The sequence below is a fragment of the Haemaphysalis longicornis genome, unplaced genomic scaffold, assembly GCF_048455015.1.
Source record: "Haemaphysalis longicornis isolate Haplotype H1 unplaced genomic scaffold, Haemaphysalis longicornis Haplotype H1 scaffold_12, whole genome shotgun sequence".
Taxonomy (NCBI): domain Eukaryota; kingdom Metazoa; phylum Arthropoda; class Arachnida; order Ixodida; family Ixodidae; genus Haemaphysalis; species Haemaphysalis longicornis.
Genome location: NW_027526225.1, coordinates 108,459,850 through 108,479,509, shown reverse-complemented (window position 1 = coordinate 108,479,509; position 19,660 = coordinate 108,459,850). Strand labels below are relative to the sequence as shown.

The 19,660-nt window shown below is 44.3% G+C and overlaps 1 protein-coding gene across 1 annotated transcript in view; it reads left to right on the top strand.

Annotated features, from left to right (window-relative positions):
• Window positions 1-19,660, top strand: part of LOC144163209 (TBC1 domain family member 2B-like) — a 155,924-nt gene that overhangs the window by 16,863 nt on the left and 119,401 nt on the right. The window contains exons 6-12 of the mRNA XM_077694067.1: window positions 78-212; window positions 2,898-3,099; window positions 9,349-9,455; window positions 10,083-10,168; window positions 11,510-11,606; window positions 14,218-14,335; window positions 18,546-18,691. Of these exons, the coding sequence (XP_077550193.1) occupies window positions 78-212; window positions 2,898-3,099; window positions 9,349-9,455; window positions 10,083-10,168; window positions 11,510-11,606; window positions 14,218-14,335; window positions 18,546-18,691 (891 nt within the window). The remainder of the gene's footprint in view (window positions 1-77; window positions 213-2,897; window positions 3,100-9,348; window positions 9,456-10,082; window positions 10,169-11,509; window positions 11,607-14,217; window positions 14,336-18,545; window positions 18,692-19,660) is intronic.

The following is a 19,660-nucleotide window of genomic DNA, read 5'->3' as shown; positions in this document are numbered from 1 at the left end:
CAAATATCCGCTCTTCCTCTTGTCTTCTGTGACTGAATGTCAGCAGTAGCGAGTTTCTTCCTTTCTGTATTTTACAGCGTCGAGCTGTATGCTGATTCAAGCAATGAACACTACACCAGGATGCTCCACGAAAAAGACAAGCTTCTTCTCGAACTCAGAAATGAACTCTACATGTGCAAACTTCAGCTTGAAAGCACGCAACATAGGCGAAGGTATGTGTACCCAGATTCCTTTTCGTGGGTGCTCACATGACTGCTGAATACGAAAATCAAAGTATTGTACTCCACACCTTCATGTCGGCTATGGAGTGCACTGTAGTGAACGGCTATGAATTAATGCAGAATGTCCAATGATGGCTTTGCTGTGTGGAAAGTTCGTTTGCCTTTCTGCTTTTTGTGTTTTGTGTCTAGCTTAGCTAGGTGGAAAGTTCGTTTGCCTTTGTTTTTGTGTTTTGCCTCAACCGGAAGTAAGAGCCACTGAGGATGGAATTCTATCTTGCGTTGTCATGCTTGGTATGGTACCGCTTCAGCCAGTGAGTCACCATGGCTAATCCATTTTGGCGAATATTATTGCGTTAAACATCGAAGTGTGTGCAGAGTAGCTTGGATGCTCTGGCAAATATTTAAACACTGCTCTCGTTGATGTCACCTTGGTGCCATATTGAAATATTTGTTTTATAAACAGCGTATCATCATTAGGAAGTGTTATCAAGCATTTTTTGCTATGGGAAGCCAAAAGAGTAAACATCAGTACGGCAGGCATGAGTAGACATTAGTAAGGCAAAGAAGTGGCTATTAGTTTAAATTAAATGTTTGTCACAGGTATAGCTGAGAATTCAGCTTGGTATTCTGTTCTCTTTTTACATGAAGTGGCCTATCTGCGAAAGGGACGTGAGAATGTCTGAAGGCTCCCGTATTTTCCATTTTTTAACTTGCTTGCACATAGGTTGAGACGCAGAACAGGGATGGGGCAACGCAAGTGCACGATGGCCCGACATTAGGCTTAACTTCGCAATTTGAGGTCTAACCTTGTCATCCGGTAACCCTTTGGAAAAAGTACTTGTCATACCAATTTCTCTTCAAGCTGCAAGTAACAGGTTATGACAAAAGACCCCACAGTGAAATGTTAGACCTATGCTCCGTAGCTCCAACACATACTTCAACAGTTCCTAAGCTAGCAAAACAATCAATATACAGGATGGCGCGACGATAATTGGAACACTAAAAATTTTTCCTGAGTGAACCGCTGCTTTATTTGCGCTCAAACTTCACATGAAGGTCGAATTTTGTGGTCTATTTTGTTTGACACCGGGAACAACGACGGCACTTACCTGCTTATTCTGAAAATAAATAAAAACGATTTTCGCCTATGGGAAAAGGGTGGCTGATTTGGACGTGCGAGCCAGCGCAAGTTGATCTTGGAACGACGGCGCCACCTGGGGTATGCAGAGCGAAACGCACGTTTAGGATTCACGAAAGGAACGAGCCAAATGGTGCAGCAGACGATGAGAAAATGCACCTAGGAAGGAGCCAAACGAACCAGCAGACGATCAGAAATCCCACTTCTTTCACATTTTCGTGGAGTGCTACATATCGGTACGCTATGTACCGGGCTAGGGTGCACGTGCCCACGGAATGGTAGAAGACGAAGACGAAGTCCCGGCGCACCAGAGTGTGCAGCTGACCCGACGCCATGTTTTAGCCGCAGCCAGTGGCTGGACTCTTTCTGGTTCCTGCAATAAACGGCATCGAGACTTGACACATGGGGTTTAACTCGCCGAAGCTACACATGGGCTACTAGGCTGTCCATAGTGGAGGGCTACAAATTAATTTTGAACACTTGTGGATCTTTAAAGGGGCCATGCTGACAAAATACAAGTTTGTTTTATTCGAAAGATTTCGTGTTTTATAGTGCCCCCATCATTTGTCCAGCAGCAAATGCCGCCGCAATCACTGAGAAATTATTCAATTTAGGTTAAAATTTTGATTCTCCCACCATACCGTGGGTTTTCGTGATGTCTGCAATGAAGTCATAACGGCGCGTATCAAAATGAAAGTCATATGGCTCTGCAGTTTTGCTGGTCGTCAGTCCTTCCAGATGGCGCTACCATACTCAGCCATGGCTGCCGTTGCTTTTTTTTTTTACCGTATTTGCACCTGGCTTGTTTTTGTTACGGTAGAGAGTAATTGTTTCGTAAAACATGGGGTATCCTCGACAAACAGGGTCACGTAAAACAACGTCGCTTACGCCAATCGGCCAGTGTCGTGTGAGACAACTCCGAAGCAGTGGAGTGCTGTGTAGCTAAAACAAGCATAGTGTGCCCAGTACCAACAGCAGTGCGCATGGGTACTTCTATGTTAATGTCTATTTTTGTAACTTTCATTGTTTACCGCAACATTCTTACTGCTGTATAGTGAACATGCATTATATTTAGGCGCAAATAGCTTGTTCGGCAAGCTTATAAGCCCTGCTTAGTTTTCGTTTGCTTTTGCCAGCCTCAGCCAATCGCACAGCTGGGCATATGACATCATAGGTTGTGTCGCAGGAAATGAGCTAGTGGGTCGCATGGCCATTTCCTTTTTTCCTCATTATATAGGTTATTTGAGTGAAGTGTGCATTAAAAGTGGTGTCAGTATGATTCTAACGGGGCAACCTTTCGAATAAGCGAAACTTGTCTTTTGTCTGCATGGCTCCTTTAACGTCCACCCGAATCTTGACACGCAACCATTTTCGCTTTTCGCTTCCGTCTGAAAAGCAGCCGCTGCGGCCGCGATCGAACCCGTGTGTTTGGGCTAAGCAGCACAACGCCTTAGCCACTGTGGCAGGTAAAATCTAAACAAGGCATGTTTGCGACAATGTGACAAGGGTTTGCTGCATAATTTTTTTTTTTTCCGCAGCTCGGTGGAGCGGGAGTTGGACGAGCTGAAGGACCAGAGCTCGCTGTACCAGGAGGTTCTGAAGGAGAAGGACCGGCTGCTCATGTCTCTCACCAACGAGCTGCACGACATCGAGGAGGAGAAGAAGGAGGAGATGGCCGCCGTCAAGAGCTCGGAGCAGGCCGAGGAGGCCAAGATGGCCCAGGAGATTGAGCAACTCAAGGTGAGATGCGCTTGCAAATGAATCTCAGGAACTCCTTCCTAACAAAGGGGGCTTTACTACATTGCTGGGAAGGCAGTTTGCAGGCACCATATATGCTGTCTTATAGCCTGTATTCACTGGCGAGGCACGCATGCAGGCAACCATGTGAATGTGCCGTCACTGGTTACGTCAGGCTCCACGGGATGGCGGTACTTGTCCGCGCTAGGCACATGATATGGGTTGGACATTCCTAGCTCTAGCCCACCGAACGCGAAGTAATGCCTCGACTCCAATGTGAGTGCGATTAATAACAACTCTGTTGACACCACCGTTGAGAATCGGGTTGAAACGAAGCAGACGACACACGCTGGTGTTATTTTTTTTCTTCGGCGTGCGGCCGCAGTGGCACAAGCTGCACCATGTCCATGGCCATTTCAGTTTGTTTAACACCTTCATAGGACCCATTATATTTCCAAAAAGAGCCATGTCCCCAGCCCCAGTCCCCAGCACCTAGGCGAGACAATTTACGCCTGTTGGTGGATCTTCTCTTTCCAATAAACACACACACACACACACACACACACACGCACGCACGCATGCACGCACGCACACTGTTTGAAATATGGTAGCACAGGGACCTTTTATTACATACCTCTGTGTGACCCCATGTATCCCTAAGAAACACTTTATACAAAACCCCTTAAAGTAGTCTTCACTACTATACACAAGGTATTGCTGGGAAGACATTCTTCTAGCGTAAGTAACCCACCGCGGTGGCTCAATGGCTAAGGCGTTGCTGAGCACGAGGTCGCAGGTTCGATTCCCGGCTGCGGCGGCCGCTTTTCTGATGGAAGCGAAAAGAAAAAATGCCGGTGTGTTCAAGATTTCGGCTCACGTTAAAGATCCCCGGGTGGCCAAAATTAATTCGGAGCCCTCCACTACGGCGAGCCTCATCTCCTGCGTTGCGTCAGCGCGTTAAATAAACCCTACAATCAATCACTCAATCTAGCGTAAGTATAGGGAGTTTTATGTTAAAGTACACCAGTGGGGGGACCTATTATTAAATTGGTACTGTCATGCTCAGTACCAATTTAATAATGCAAAATGTGAGCGGTGGCCTGAGGGGCTTCTGGGTACTCTGGCAGCGCTTGTTGCACCACAGAGCGAGGAATTCAAGAACTAGAAAGAGAGGAGGTGAGCTTCTCCGGTAATCACCAGCATCCCCCATGGGTTCCACTTCTAGCCGACTTGACGAGTGTGCAGTGTTCGAATGTGTGCGATTTAGCTCAGTTTGGCACAGCGTATATATATACATAAATAGCTCATTGGCTGATATAGCTCAATTCAGCAATAGTATGGCTGCTGGAGAAGTGTAACGTGTGGTGGTTTTCTTGCTATTATTGTGCAAAGAACTTCGGATCTGCTATATTCCTTTTTCATTCCTCGAAGGACCTTAAACCACCTAAATCCAGCAGTGTGGCTACAGTGGCGAAATAAACCAAGCCAGAAAAGGCACGTTTGATTACAACAAACACTGCACAAACCCAAAGCAAACGCAATAAGGAACTGTTGCTTCAACGGGTGTGCAACAATACTTAAATGGTCTCTGAAACACTCGCTGAAATTGCTACATCAGGCACATGTGAGTGCTGTGCATTTGGCAGATCTTAAGCCATAAGATTCCACCAGGGGGTGCTGGTGATCATCGGAAGAGCTCACGTCCTTTCTCTTTTTCTTTTGTTTTTGGATGCCTCGCTGTGGGGTGCCACGAGCGCCCTGGGAGCTGCTTTGACTGCTGCGTGCGTGCTGCGAGTCAAGTTCAGCGCGATATGACCCCATGTATCTGTCTTTATAAAGCACCGTACACAGAGTATTTTTAGGGGCAAAACTACTTAGGGGCAAAACTACTTAGGGGCAAGACTACTTAGGAGCCATGAAGACAAAATGCAAGTTTGTTTTATTCGAAAGATTTCGTGTTTTATAGTGTCCCCAGCAAACGATTTATAGTGTCCAGATGCAAACGATGTTTTATTCACTGAGAAATCAATCAACTTACGTTAAAATTTTGATTTTCCCGCTAAATTGTGCGTTTTCATTGTCTGCAATGACATTACGGGAACCGACTGCTCTGCAGCCGATTGGGAAGCCTTGATTACCGTTAGTGAACCTAGATGGTGCCACCATACCGTGGCAGCTGTTTTCTGCCTGTTTCTTTTTTTTTTTTTTTTACCGTATTTGAACCTGGCTTGTTTTTGTTCAGGGAGAAAATAATCGTTTCGTGAGACAGAGTGCTCGCTCGACAATTGTGGTCATGTAAGACACCATTGCTTGCGTCAATCAGCCAGTGCCATCTGAGACAACCCCAAAGCCCCGCAGTCCTGTGCAGCTAAACCAAGCATAGTTCGCGCAGTACCAAGAGCAGTATGCATCGGTACTTCTATGTTTCAGTGTGCTTTCGTAACTTACACTGTCGGTCCCACAATTCTTACTGCTTTAAGAAGAATGTGGCCTAAATTTAAGTGCAAATTGCCCTTTTGGCAAGCTGATAAGCTCTGCTCAATTTGCGCTTTCTTTTGCCGGCCTCCACCAATCGCAGAGCTGGCTGGTATGACATCATAGGTTTTGTTGCGGAAAATGAGTGGGTCGGTCGCGTGGCCTTTCGTTTTTTTCCTAATTATATAGCTTATTTGAGCGAAGTGTGTGTTAAAAGTGGTGTCAGTATTATTCTAACGAGGCAATCTTTTGAATGAACCAAACTTGTGTTTTGTCTTCATGGCTCCTTTAACATCTCCTGTCGTCGTCATCGTAATCGTTGTTTGTCTCATGTAGTCACGGCATTAAAACACCAGGAAGCTCGTTCAGGGGTTTATGCAGAATTTCGATTTTGGAGGGGTGTCGGTGGGATGTTTGGGTGGTTGTTGTATAAATCCCTAGGCAGGGTGCTTGTGGTTGTGGAATCTTTTTGGGGGGGGTGTCGAAGTCCTTCTGGGGGGGGTGTTGGGGGGGTGTTAGGGGTGTGTGTATAAATCCCTAAGCTCGTTTACGCATCGTGCTAGAATTTAACGCATGCTAAAAAAACACCGGGACACTCGTTAACGCCCCATGGTTGAGAGCTTCGTGCTTCAAAGACCACAGACTTTTGCAGCAAAGCTGTATGCCCATACCCCCCCCCCAACGGTTTCATCACCATTGGCAAAAATGCCAAGGCACCAAGAATACACTTATACACTGCATGCTTCGCCCCTCACCAGGCTTCACGTTAGTGGAGATGGCCCGGGACTTCTAAAGTTGGCTTTACTGCTATACACATGCGCATTGCTTGCAAGACATAGTTTAGGGGCAATATAAGGTGCCCTTGAGTCACTAAAATAACCTTACTTAGTGACACTAAGGCGTCCTGTATCAAAGTATGAAGGCATTGGTGTTGTGTTTCTATGTGTTGCAAAAATACAGTACACTTGTACAGATGGGTTTGCTCACTGGGTTCACATAGAAATGCTAAAAGTTTTAATAGTTTAATTAATTAAACTATTAATAGTTTAATTTGACAGTTTAATTAATAGAAACATTAATAGTTTTTCAAGTTTCGGGGATCAACATGCTGAAGCTACACATTGGTTACAAATCGTTCCTCTGTTGAGTACTCCGGATAAATTTTGACCATATAGGGATCCTTAAAATGCGATGAAATCTCAGGACGTCGGAGTTCAGTTTTTTTTTATTTTCTAGCCTGTTCGAAAAACAGCTGCCATGGCTGGGATCGAGCATGCATTCTTAGGCTGCGGCAAGCTGCGTTTCTGTGAACCTTGTCACTGTTAGAGGAGTAACCTTGATGTCTTAATTAAAAGGGTTAGGGCAGTGAATGGGTTGAGCCTTTGCTTCTGGCTGCACTGTGTTTGTTAACACATAAAACTCCTTATTTTAGTTTGTGACGGAAGGATAGATCCACAGCTTTTGCTTGCGAACCTTAGGTGGAGAGAAAACAAACAATGTGCACCTCTTGTGGCCGCTGTTCCGACTCCCACAGTGACATCACAGCGGCTACCAATGTGGTTTGATGCTGTCAATGTCCTACAGGTTTTAAATCTTGCCTGTTTCCGAACATCAACTTTCTTTTTTTTTTGTTTATGCACACTGTTTACAGGTTTACTGCATTCACATTCTGCTAAATTTCATCCTGAGGGCTTGTTGGGGTGTCAGCAAAGTCAGTGCTCACCAAATTGGCAAGGAGGATGGTTTGAAAGGAATGACACTTGAGTGTGCTTTTCTCATTAGAGAAAACAAAATGCGTAAATTGTTCGATAAAACCGAACCTGATCCTGCGGACTCTAGACTTGAAGCTGATAAATTGGTTGAAGAATATTAATCATGCTTTGGCTTTGTTAATCATGCTTAATAATCATGTTAAAGTGCTTTGGCGCAAGCTACCGTATTTTCCCGCATATAACCCGCCCCTGCATATAATCTGCACCCCACTTTCAGCCGTGCGGGAAAGAAAAAAAAATCCTCACGTATTGCCCGCACATTTGATACAGGAAAGGCTGCACCAAAGCTACTGCTCAAGAAACACGTCACATACTAGGTAGACAGAAAAAGCACACAGAAAAATCGTATATTTAGCAAGCAGAATACACTGACTGCAAGGCAAAAGTCACAATTCCCTCATAGTCACTGCTCTTGCTAGAGCTATCACTTGAGCCGCAGTCCTGACTGTCGTACACAAGGTCATCTTTGGTTCCATCCATGTTGTTTGTGATGCAGCATTTTTTGAAGCCTTTTTGCACTATCACGCCTTGAATCGCCCTCTATGCCTCGGCCATCCACTTGCATGTTTTGCGCAATCGCGGCCATGGAAGGCTTAGTCAGTGTTACTGCGTAGGAGCTTCACGGCACAGCGCGCATTGCCGTGAAGCTGCACTACAAAAAAACCCCCCGCGTATTATCCGTACCCCGCCTTTGCCACTGAAATTTCCACATTTTGGGTGCAGGTAATACACGCGAAAATACGGTAGATCCATATTGACATGGAAAAAATTGCAGCACGAACAAGACGGGACCAAAAAGAGATATGAAGACGGACACGCAAGGGCACCGTTGTGTGATTGTGTCTCTTCCAGGTCCTGTCTTGTTCATGCTGCCGTCCTTTCCTGCTGCTGGAAATAAGGGTTTACTGTAGAATCGTTGTGCATAAAGGTAGCAGTAGTATGGGAACCATTTCTACTAAAAGGTTCGTGTACTGAAAGTTCTAGTTTTCCAAGACGTCCTGGTTAGAAAAACCAATCAACCATTTTTAGAGCACGACGAGATTTCTTTGCTGCATCTACACAAGCAACCTCTCTTCATTCCTGCATTTTTTTTTTCATTACCCATGCGAGGGCAGTCGAAGGGCGATTGTACAGTCGAACCCCATTATAACAAAGTAGTATCGGGACAGTAATTTAGTTCGTTATATCCGATATTCGTTGTAACGGTAGAGCTAAAAAGCGATTTAAACCAATCGGTAATCTGGCTCTCTCAGAAATCCTCGATACAAAAACAGATTATTTTAATCTTCGAACCTACTATAAACAAGGTAACGCTTTTCTCCTCGTGGCATTTCAAGCTCAGTGAACCAGAACATAAAACAGGAAATTACAACAGAACAAAGTTAATTTGACAAATTAGGCCTGCGTTCCTATTTTTTCGAGGAAGGACGTGATTTTTGTCTGGTGGCTGTTCACAGCACCAAGCAGGATGACGTTTTCCACAGTGTCCATGAACAAGGAGGCCTTTTCTACTTCAGCAGTTTTGGACATCAGGAGTTTTCCCAAGTAGCTTCTCAGCAAAGCTATCTGGGGGGCTAGTTGGTCTCTTGACATAATGAAAAATTGCGCTAACAGGACGGGACTGAGGGAAGGAAACACAAAACAGCGCATCTGCGCTGTTTTGTGTTTCCTTCCCTCAGTCCCGTCCTGTTAGCGCAATTTTTCATTACAGCTTCTCAGCCTACTGGTCAAATATTTCTTCATTACATTCGATAGTGCATGTGGCTCTCACAGTCTCGCTTTCGTTATAAAATAATAAGTGTCATTGAAAGGAAGCGTGAGCAACCAAAGTTCGTATTTAGTTCGCTATAGCCGATAATTCGCTATATCAGTTTTCGTTGTAACGAGGTTCAACTGTACTGCTTTTGTACTCCAATTAGTGAGCATATGACCAGCAGCTCTGGTTCTATTTGTAGTTTGTGTGATACCGTTTTTGTTGAAACCAAGCCTTTTGATGTTCACCCAGGACGCAGTTGCAGCATTCCATGTGCAGAACAAGTTCCTCAACAAAGAAATCCTCGAACTGAACGACCTCCGGTGGAACTCTGAGGAGAGGGAGAGGCAGCTCATCATGTAAGCCTCCCCATCCACTCTCGCCTCCCGTTCTGCGCAGTTCTCGGCCATTGATATTTTGGGCCCTGAAAAAGCTGTCCAGCTAGCAAGGCACAAAGCCACAGGAGAGTCATATTTTTTCTGCAGCCCAGTGATGCCTGTAAACGATCCAATAATACTTGAATGTAAAAACTAATGTTTATGCCTTCGAGAAGCGAAAAAGAAAAGAATATCCACTTCTGTGCTGTACAAGAACAAGATGCTTTTTAATGCAGGGTAGTCTTGTTTTGAGGTGTTATGAAGCATGTAAGACGTGGAGACGGACACATTTGTATAGAAGATTTATGAATGGTATGTGCTTGCATGTTCTTGTTGCTCTTAAATCCCTGGATATGAGTTTAATAAGCACTCTTAATGATAAATATTTTCGCTGTAAATAAAAGAGCAGATCGCTTGCATAGTAGGCACGTTTTCTGCTAGTTTCTAGTGATCATTCTTCTTAATAGCGTTCAGCACTCAGTTATACACCATTAAGAGAATTTCACTGCAGCCAGTTTGCTGTTGGCTTGATTGTCATTTCAAAGCTGCGAATTTTCATGTTCAGTGTCTGTTTATTTATTTTTGTTGGTTTGTTCATGTGCCTCACAGCAAATGCTCAAATGCTGAGGCCAGGCACTACCAGACGCAAAGCAAGCTTCTCTTTCTGCTCAAAGAGCTAAACAGCCCTCAAGAAGGTAAACCATACCCTATTTATATTAGTGGCCTCTTCTGTTTATGCTCTGTGCTCAATAAGCTGTCTCATGCCCAGTCTCATCTCACATTTATTGTCTTGTCATACGGCAGCAGCCGAAAGCTCTTGAGTGCTACATCAACTCTCTGCCAACAGATGACAGGCTAGTCAACTTGTTTGTGCCGAGCAAAGGGGGGCCGGCCCCGTGGACTAGTTTTTTATACTTAGGGCTTATGGGGAGTGTCGAAAATATGTATACAGTTGAGCCCCTTCATAAGAGACATGTACCGGGGAGCAGTTTCTGTCTCTTATATGAGATGTCTCTTATAAGCAGGGAACCATGTTTTCACCTACTGGTCATCCTCTAGCTCAATTTAGGCACCCTATGACTAAAATAAGCACAAAAGGACGCTACAGCTTGTTGCAAGAGGTTTATTGTAATTCATGTTTTGCCACCACAATTTATAAAAGTGGTTTTCAGCCTTTCTGTTCACTTCGTGGTTGTATTCACACTGTTTTCTACAACAGCTTCTTTGTGATTTCTCTTCTGCGCTGCATGTGAAAGAAGAAGCATCACAGATGTTAAGTGTGCAAGCCTGATGAATAGCCTGAGGGCACAGCTTCTTCCGTTGTGTGCTCAACATCTCAAGCAGAACTCAACATCTGCGATGCTTCTGATTGGGAGCTACGCGATTGGGAGAGCCCACTTTGCACTCCCGGTATTCTTGGCTTGCGCAGAAGCCCACATGCAGAGTTGCGATTGAATGCGTGATGGTAAGCTTTAACCACTTCTGTATGCTGCATTTTCATTGGCAGGGCTTCTCGTTGTCGTCTTATAGCTGAATGAACCACTGTGTGTTTGCTGAAGTTGTAATAAATAGCGATTGTGGGCATTTGTCGTGCCCTTTGATTCCACAACGGATGCAACGGCAGTTAATGAGTGGTGGCACTGCAACCAAAAATGTCTCTTACAAACAAGACTATTGACCAAAATTCAAGGATAACTTGTCCTTTATAACCAACTATCTTCTATATCCAATGTCTGTTATAAAAGAGATCAAATTAATGGGAAAGATAAGGCAGCCACCCATGTTAGTCATTAGTGTCTTATACCCAATTGTCTCTTACATCCATGCCTCTTATAACGGAGTTCAACTGTATTGAGTAACACTTACTACAGCAACATGTAAGTTCAATGTAAAATTTATAGCTGATCAACACGAGGTTCAACTAACTAGGCTTTTGCCTTCACATTCTTGAAAAGTTCTAAGCATCCCCCGTCATTTTTCTACCTTTATGTCTGCACCAGAAAGCCTCCATTAACGCACTTTTTCTGCTTATTCAGGCGATGCTGGTGTCCAGGCCATTGTGAGTCAGCTTTTGGAAGAGGCCATGCATGACCCCACTGTGCCTAAAGAAATCCAGGAGTCTTTCCTCTCAAGGTGAGTAGTAATGTGTGAGAAGTGGCATCAGTATTTAATTGGGGAGCTAGGCCGCTGGTGGGTGAGAAAAGTACTGTTGTAGTATTAATGTGTAGCATTCTTGGGTTGGGGACCCAGGCTTTTGGTGAGCTTCAATGAAATTTTTATCTGCATTTCTCATGGTTCAAAGAATACCTAATGCCGTCTATGTCTCTCCATAATAATGTGTCAAGATGAAGTGTATACGTGCAACACCTTTCCAGACTACCACCGCTGGTGTCTCAGTTCGTACATGTCAGCATTGCTTACTTGTAGCCTTGGGAAGATTTAAGGCAAAACTTATGGAAAAGGAAATTACACGGTGTTCTTCTAATTAAAAATCTTTGTTCGGTTAGTTCTTTTTTACAAAAGCAAATAAAATTTTTGGTTACTAAGCAGTGGCCAAACTGTCATGGCCAGAAAAAGCGTGGCCCGAGAAAAAATTTCAAAAAAGCTGTCGATTACGACACTCCCTAATGCGAAATTTATGCGCAGTGCGAACTGTAGTCTTCTTGGTAACAGTGCATAGCTGCTATACCTCAGAAAGTGATTGCGTGACCAGCAAATGCACAGCAGCGTGTGCTACTTTGCTGTTATCTCGCAGCGCTGTTTATTTGGCTTCCACTGTTTACCCCACCATTCTTACTGATATAAAAAGAATGTGCCCTTAACTTAAAGGGCTGGTGAAGAGCTTTTCAAAAAAATTTTGTTGGGGCATTACTTTATGGTTTTCTTGACACTGAATCCAAAAAACATATTTATTTTATGTGTAAATACACCCAAACCATCTTTCTTCGTCAAAATAAACGACCCCTTCCTGGCGGCGCGGTCAGAGCACTGGCTGCCTTTCAGGATTGGCCGGCTGCAGATGACGCCATATTCGGAAGTGCCGGCGCTGCGGTGACCGCTCGGCCTGAAGATGTCATTCTGTTTCCATTCAGATATGGGCCAGAAGGACCTCTGGTGAATGGAGGGTTCACACAATCTTTCCTTACAATATGAGAGCCTGAGGGAAGTATAAACGCAACAAGTTCACTCGCAGCGAGCTTTAGAGAGGGGTTCTCCCCTGACGACTCATGGCCGACTTCTGTTTCTCGGGTGCAGGGAAATTGTACAGATATTGGTTTGCCGCTTTGACCACCAGCGCTAGTCACAATTCCTGGCACAGTTTTTCGACACACCGTCATCCCCTTCTTCGCATGTGTGACTTTGTTTTTACATTCGGGCAGGCGGTAACAAGCTGTGTGCAGCGGCCTGCAATGTGCACAGGCAGCAGCTAGCGAAGGAGCCGCCGCCGGTCGTCGCGTTGCGCGGAGGTGCTGGTGCCGGGTTGCTGCGTGGCCGGTCAGCGGAACGTGTCAGTTTTAGAATAGGGGAACCGAACGCTGGTAGTCCCCCGAAAGGTAGAGGAACCAAAACGCAGCACGCTGGTCCCCGACGAATTTCAGTATGATTCTAATGAGGCAACCTTTCGAATGAACCAAACTTGTGATTTGTCTTCATGGCCCCTGTAAAGGCCATGAAGACAATGGCCATGATGTACAGCTTGCACTTTCCACTTTGTCGAACCTTTTTTTCATATACCCTCCACCTTTTGAAGAGGAGGTCGCTAAGACGATTATTTTCCCTGCAGAAAACAGAGTTCGCGGGTCGGTCTTTAAGGTGATTTCCTAAAACTGTAAGGTGATTTCCTAAGGTTGGGTGATGTCGTTGCAGCCGCTTTGACGGCCAATTAAAACCACCAAATTTTTAAGAGCACACTTTAAAGACAGGAAATTACCGTGCAAAAACGCCAGGGAAAAGGCAAAAAATAGTCATGCGTATGTTGCACTTGCAAACGTCCACTTCCACTTTGCACTTGCACTTGCACTCAAGCTTGCACTTTGAGGACTGCTCCTCAAAGACTATTGTATCAGAGCAGTTGGAGGGGTGCAGTGCTTGTGTTGGCACTGCGCTCACCATACAACACTCGCCAAATTGGGCAGTGAAATTTCAAATTAATGTACATAATAAAAAAGTTGGTGTAGCTAGCACTAGTAGTGCAAGGCTCGAGAAACAGCAGAGCTGGTGGCCCCTCCCCCCTTGTCGGAGACCCGGCTGTTGCACGTCACATGGATTTCCAAACTTGCCTCTGAAAGATCTCCATGACTGGCAGGTCTAGATCGTTTTGGCTGCAGCCTTTCACATTTCTCCCAAAGTCGACCGCGATAGCACGCGCTAGAACCTGTGCCAACCATCTTTGCGAACTCGGCAACGTAAAATGTCACATCTTAGGCATTCAACTGGACATTCAACGGTTTCACATTCACAACTCATAAGAAATGCTTAGGTGTCCTTGGACTTTTTTAAAAGTTTGCCTTCACGTTTGTCCTTCTGACCTGCATGCAACGCTACTTCCTGTCCCACGTTGATGAAGCCGGTGGTGACAGTTGATTATGCTTAACCTCTCCCTCACATTAATGAAGACTGCAATGACGACTGTTTAAACTCACCTTCTCAGCCAATCAAGCAGTGACAGTTATCAGTACTACGCCCAGCCTTTGCAATGTGTTTGGTCATGTCTTTAAACACCCTGAATTTTCTTTTTTGGCAGTGACGAAGTCTACGACTCTTACGGCTTCAATCGGAAGTGGGGAAAAGAGTGCGACATCGTCGTCTCCAAAGCAGAGAACCTGAGAAGGAAATCCGAGAGCATCTCGAACAAGATGCAGGTAGAGACACAAGAGAAGTGTTAGCTACGGATGTGCCTTAGTGTCGTAGTGCCTTAGCATTGCTAGAAACAGTTTGCTTTTAAGGCGAGAGCATTAAGTGCCTGATCTTGTGAAAAACTGTCATTGTCCGGTCAAGGAAATGGCCGCTGCTATGAAGACTAAATAAAAGAAAAATTAAAGCCGTTCCACTCAATGTGAAAGCTGTCGGAAGTGCAGAGCAGTGATTCGCCATAATGGGCTGTGGTGCTGTTATCCGCTCATTGCTACCACCCAATGCAATTCAAATTTCCCACCTTCGCTGTGCTTGCGCGCCCCCTGCCCGAAACCGCGCCAGCGGGAGTTCTGTTCTTTTTGTGCTTGCTTTTCCTCCCACACGTGCCGGAATTGCACTGCCATTTTTTTTCGCTTGCTATCGTAAAAACAAACCCAACGAGCGTTCTTAACTAAATGAACGGGGGCGCTGCCGGTTAATTACGTATATTTTGCCTAAAATGTGCCTACAGTTTTCTTTGCGCTAAACATCGCGGAGATGTATGACAAGCGCCAGCGGTTTCCGAGTTTCGAATGCTTATGACTATACAAACTGCTTGGCTTTCGAAGCCTCGTGGGTACGCCGCTACGACAGAACGTCGTGTGGCTCTACTTGGGTCCAGTGAGCGAGCTACGACGGCAAGGCGAGCCCCTAAAGTGCTCTGCACTTCAAAACACGTATGATATGATCCGATGGGATTTCTGCCCGCATGTCCACAGTGGCAACCTGATGTGCTACCACTGCAATATCTTTGCAAGTTGGCATTGGTGGGACTAAAGTTTTCGCTGTCGCTGTTGTTGCTTTCTTCGTGCCGCATATCGAGGGGCTAGACCGTCACAAAATTCACAAAACTGTGAATCGGAAATGTAAAAGTCGTAGATTAGTGCAAGCTGAGTGACACCTGAACGTGATGGCACGCGAGTAGGACAGGTGCGCACCAGCCACACACAACCTCGATTCTAGGGAAGTTGGGGCGTGTCCCAGTCTGCCTGCTGGAGTAATTTGCACCACAAGCAAAGAAAGAAAGCGAAGATACAGAAATATGATATAGCAGTGAAGAAGTTGTTAGCAAGTATTGCCAGGCTCTCGCGATCAAAGCGCGTGCGCAAGCAGACGTACGTGCATTGAGGAATTTTCACATCAGGAGAGAAGCTCCTCGAAAAAAACGACTTTTTTGCACAAGTTTTCAGTTTTGAGATTTTGCCTGTAAAATTATCTTTGTCTATTCAGCTGCAACTTCGCAAAAGATCGAGGCGAAATTCGAATGAGAAGTTAGTAAAAAAATCTATTTCATTCAGTCACGGCGGCTCGAGAAAGTGCTACTTTTGTCGCACATCAGCAGTTTTTGATTGCTGTATCTCGAGAGTGTCGGCGTCGCCCACCGTTTGCTCGGAGAGGTAGACTAAGCCTTCTTCTAGCTTGTGGCACTTCCTGCAGTTTCGCATTACGGGCGAAAATAATAAAAAAATCCTTTTTCAAGTGTTTTTTTGTACTGGACTGTTAAAATGGGTCAAAAGCAAGTTTTTTCATTTGCACTTTCCAGCACTGTTTGAATTTGTGCAACACATTTCGAGTACTTCCAATGGTCCGATTTGAATGAAATTTGGCACACAGCCTCTTCAAAACGTGCCGGATGTCGATACCTACGTGCATTTTGAGGTCCTCTTATACATTTTTTTGCAAAAATTTAAAATGTTGACTCATAGCACCCAAAATATATACTATTGGTGTTCCTAAATTTTTTTTGCAAATGTAGAAAATATCTGAATAAATTTTAAGTTTTTTTCAGGATACTACCTTACTTAATTAAGCAGCAGAGTGAGCTATTGCAGGCTGCTCTAAACAAACATTTTTAATATGAAAAAAGATGTGTAGAAAAAGACCTTTATTGTGCACTTGAGGGCTGTGTCACGCAAATATAACAAAGGTACATAAAAACTAAGAACATGCAGTGAAACCTTGTTAAACTGTGCCTGACGGGGACGCGAAGCAAGTACGTACTAACCAGCACTACGGTTTATCCGAATGCATTAGGTTAAAGGATAACGGAGTCGAAGATTCGGCTCAACTATGTATAAAAAAGAAACTAGGGCTTATGGGGGGGCATGGCTCTTGAAACAATTTCTTTTCATTTTTAAGTAAGCTCTGTAAAACTTGTCAGTCTTGCTGCTTTTTTCCCCACTGATTTCAAGTATGCCATTATTTTCTGAGTAAGTCAATTAGTTATCAAGATAAATAAAGATAATTAGCCATTTTTGGAGGGACAATAGACAAAACAGTGTTTGCCATAAAACTGTAATCTTTATGTTTTCCAGTACTATGAACCCTGATGAGTGCATTAAGAGAATTGGTTTTTTGATGCACCTCTTGAAACAATTTTTACAGCTTGTTAAACTTTGGTGTTTGAAATGGGCACTCAAAAGGGTTCCTTGACAATGGTGCCGCTAAAGTTTAACAGGCTGTAAAATTGACTCCAAGCAGTGCATCAAAAAACAGGGTTCGCACAGACCCTTGAAATCCTTGAATATCCTTGAATTTGATAACATTCATTCAAGGGCCCTTGAAACTCCTTAAATATAAGTGAGCTCCTTGTAATCCTTGAAAATTCAGTGGACTTTGTTTTAATAAAGCAAATGAACGACGTATTTCCGTAAGTCCCACTGATTTCAAAAACGCGTTTACTGAGGAATGACCGCGAAAACAAGTAGCCTTGACAGAAGAGCAACAGCAGCAAGTTTCGGTTTTGAAATCGGCAGCGCCTGCATCGTCTGGCAACAATTGGGAGCCAGAAATCCAATGCAATCCAACGCAAGTTATATCAACGGTCGGTCGGTACTCTGTCCATGCGTCGGCCTCGCGCGTCATTTCTCGGCGAAAGTTTGCGTTTGTGCTGAGTGCAATGCCTGCAACTTTACTTTGACAGGATGCCAGGCGGAAAGTGCAAGTTTCAGTCTGCGTGGCTGGAGCACAGCGAATATCCCTGCCCACCTGCTTGGTCTTCGGACTGCAGTATGTCTTAAATAAATAAATAATAAATAAATATCGTCACTGGGTGAGGCCGGAGACAAGCGACCCTTATCGAGCTTCAGCATCAATAAGCAGGTTGCGGTCGAGAATTTGGCAGAGCTGTCGTATATTTCTCAACGAGTTATCTGCAAGGCTGTGAAAAACCATGGCGGCCTGCTGAACGTTCCAATTTCAAAAGAGTTGGAGGCGTCAGTGCACCAAGCCCGGCATAGGTATGCTGCATACCTAGACGAACAAAAGAAACGAGCACTGTCACGGCAGGCAACTTCAAAGAGAAAAGAGCTCGAGAAAGAGCTTGATAAGATGCAAGGGAGGAAGTCAAAGCTTCAACAAACTCTCAAGTGCCTGCTGGAATCCGCGGACTGTTTTTCGGAAGAAGCTGAAGTGAAAAACGACCTCACCTACTTAGTCAAGGCGAACAGCTTCCGTCGAACTGCTAAAGAAAAGGAGCTGGAGATAGCTTCTGTGGAAAAAGAAATCCATGCGAAAACTGCGCTGCTTTCATAAGTCTTGTAAGCATATAAAATTTTGCTAACACTCCTTGAATTTTGCCCATTTTCATCCTTGAAATCCTTGAAAAGTCCTTGAATTTTCAGTCAAATATTCTGTACGAACCCTGAAAAAACCAATTCTCTTATAGCACTCACCAGGGTTCATAGTATTGGAAAATATAAAGAATAGTTTTCCAATGTCTAACATTGTTTTGTCTATTGTTCCTCCAAAAATGGCTAATTATCTCTAATTACCTTGATAACTATTGACTTACTCAAAAAATAATGCCATACTTGAAATCAGTGAAAAAAAAAGCAGCGAGACTGACAAGTTTCACAGCGCTTACTTAAAAATTAAAGGAGGCTGTTTTAAGAGCCATGTTCCTGCTTATGCGGGTGCAGTTTGACGCGGTTCCACTGTAATTTGAATCAGCATTGAAAACTCAACCTATGACCTAGGTATCAGAACTATAGGTATAGTTTTAAAGAAAAAGTGTTTGCAAGGAGCACCTCTCCTTCATTTGTGAACATGCAGTTTTGAGGATGTACATTTCGTTTGGTCATTGGAGAAATAAGGGCGCGTGTATACGAAAAGGTGCCATCTGTTTTCAATAAAATCCCGTTTAAATTTCCCGCCTTTTTTCCTTGCTGCGGCCGGAAGGATCCACTTCAAATCTCGTGGCGAGTCAAATGGGAGAACTACAGATCAAACCTCGCTCCCGGAAGGCCTCTTCAAAAGACTCCGGAGCTGAAGGCTCTCGTACGTTCAAGCATTCCCCAGGAATTCAGGAGCCAGATTTGGAAAGGGTAGGCAGATCTGCAGTACTCGTTTTTATGCTAGAGTGCTTGACATGCTGTATAAATGATGATGTCTACAACATTGGGTGGACGAAAAAAAAACGTTGCAAATGTCGACGAACGACGATAGTCGATTGGCACCCCTACCAAGTAAATGCCTCCCTTCTCTTTCCCACTCACCTCTCATGCTGTTCCTCTCCCGTCTCGTTCCTCCCAAGATAACACACTAGAGGTTGGCTCAAGTCAATTTAAATTTACCACGTTCTACTGCTCCAGGCTGGGTGCCTCGATGCCAGCGCTACTGTACAGCGGAGACGCGTGTGAATCGAGGCACCCTACTCCCACATTTATAAAACCACGTTGCCCTACTCCACGTGTCCAAGCGGAACGTGGAACTTATCTAGTGGAACCTTTCGTAACTGTTGTTGTTTGATTTCTTGAAATGCTGCCAGGAGCTGTAGTAGCACGAGCAATAGCAGGCGATAGAGTGAATTTTTTTTTCTGCACTTGATGTAATATATATTTCATTTGCTATTGCAAAAATCAAGCATCCATGAATTTTTTGTAAAGGAACACTGAAAATATCACTTATGTATTGATTTTCTGCCTCACATTTGTGTAATGTTTCGTTCTTGTTCAACCATGTTGACAAAAATGAACATTGGCACTGGACTCGGGCGTTCAGATTTGGCTGTGGGTATATAAACCAATCGTGCAACTTCTGTTTCACTTTTGCTGGGTGGCTGAATCGAGTTACAGACAGAACAAAATTTTCACGTAGCCCAGGAAAGACTATCATCCTAAAAAAAAAAAAGAACTTGGTTCCTGAATGCAGGGTGTGGCAGAATTTGTCTACAAAATAGCAAATTTCAAGTTACCGGTTCTTTGCCGTTGTGCAAATTTTTTACGCAGGGGTTCTTTTAGAAAGCACACGTCAACACCAAACAGCTAAATGCGGGGACCATCAATGGAGTTGGC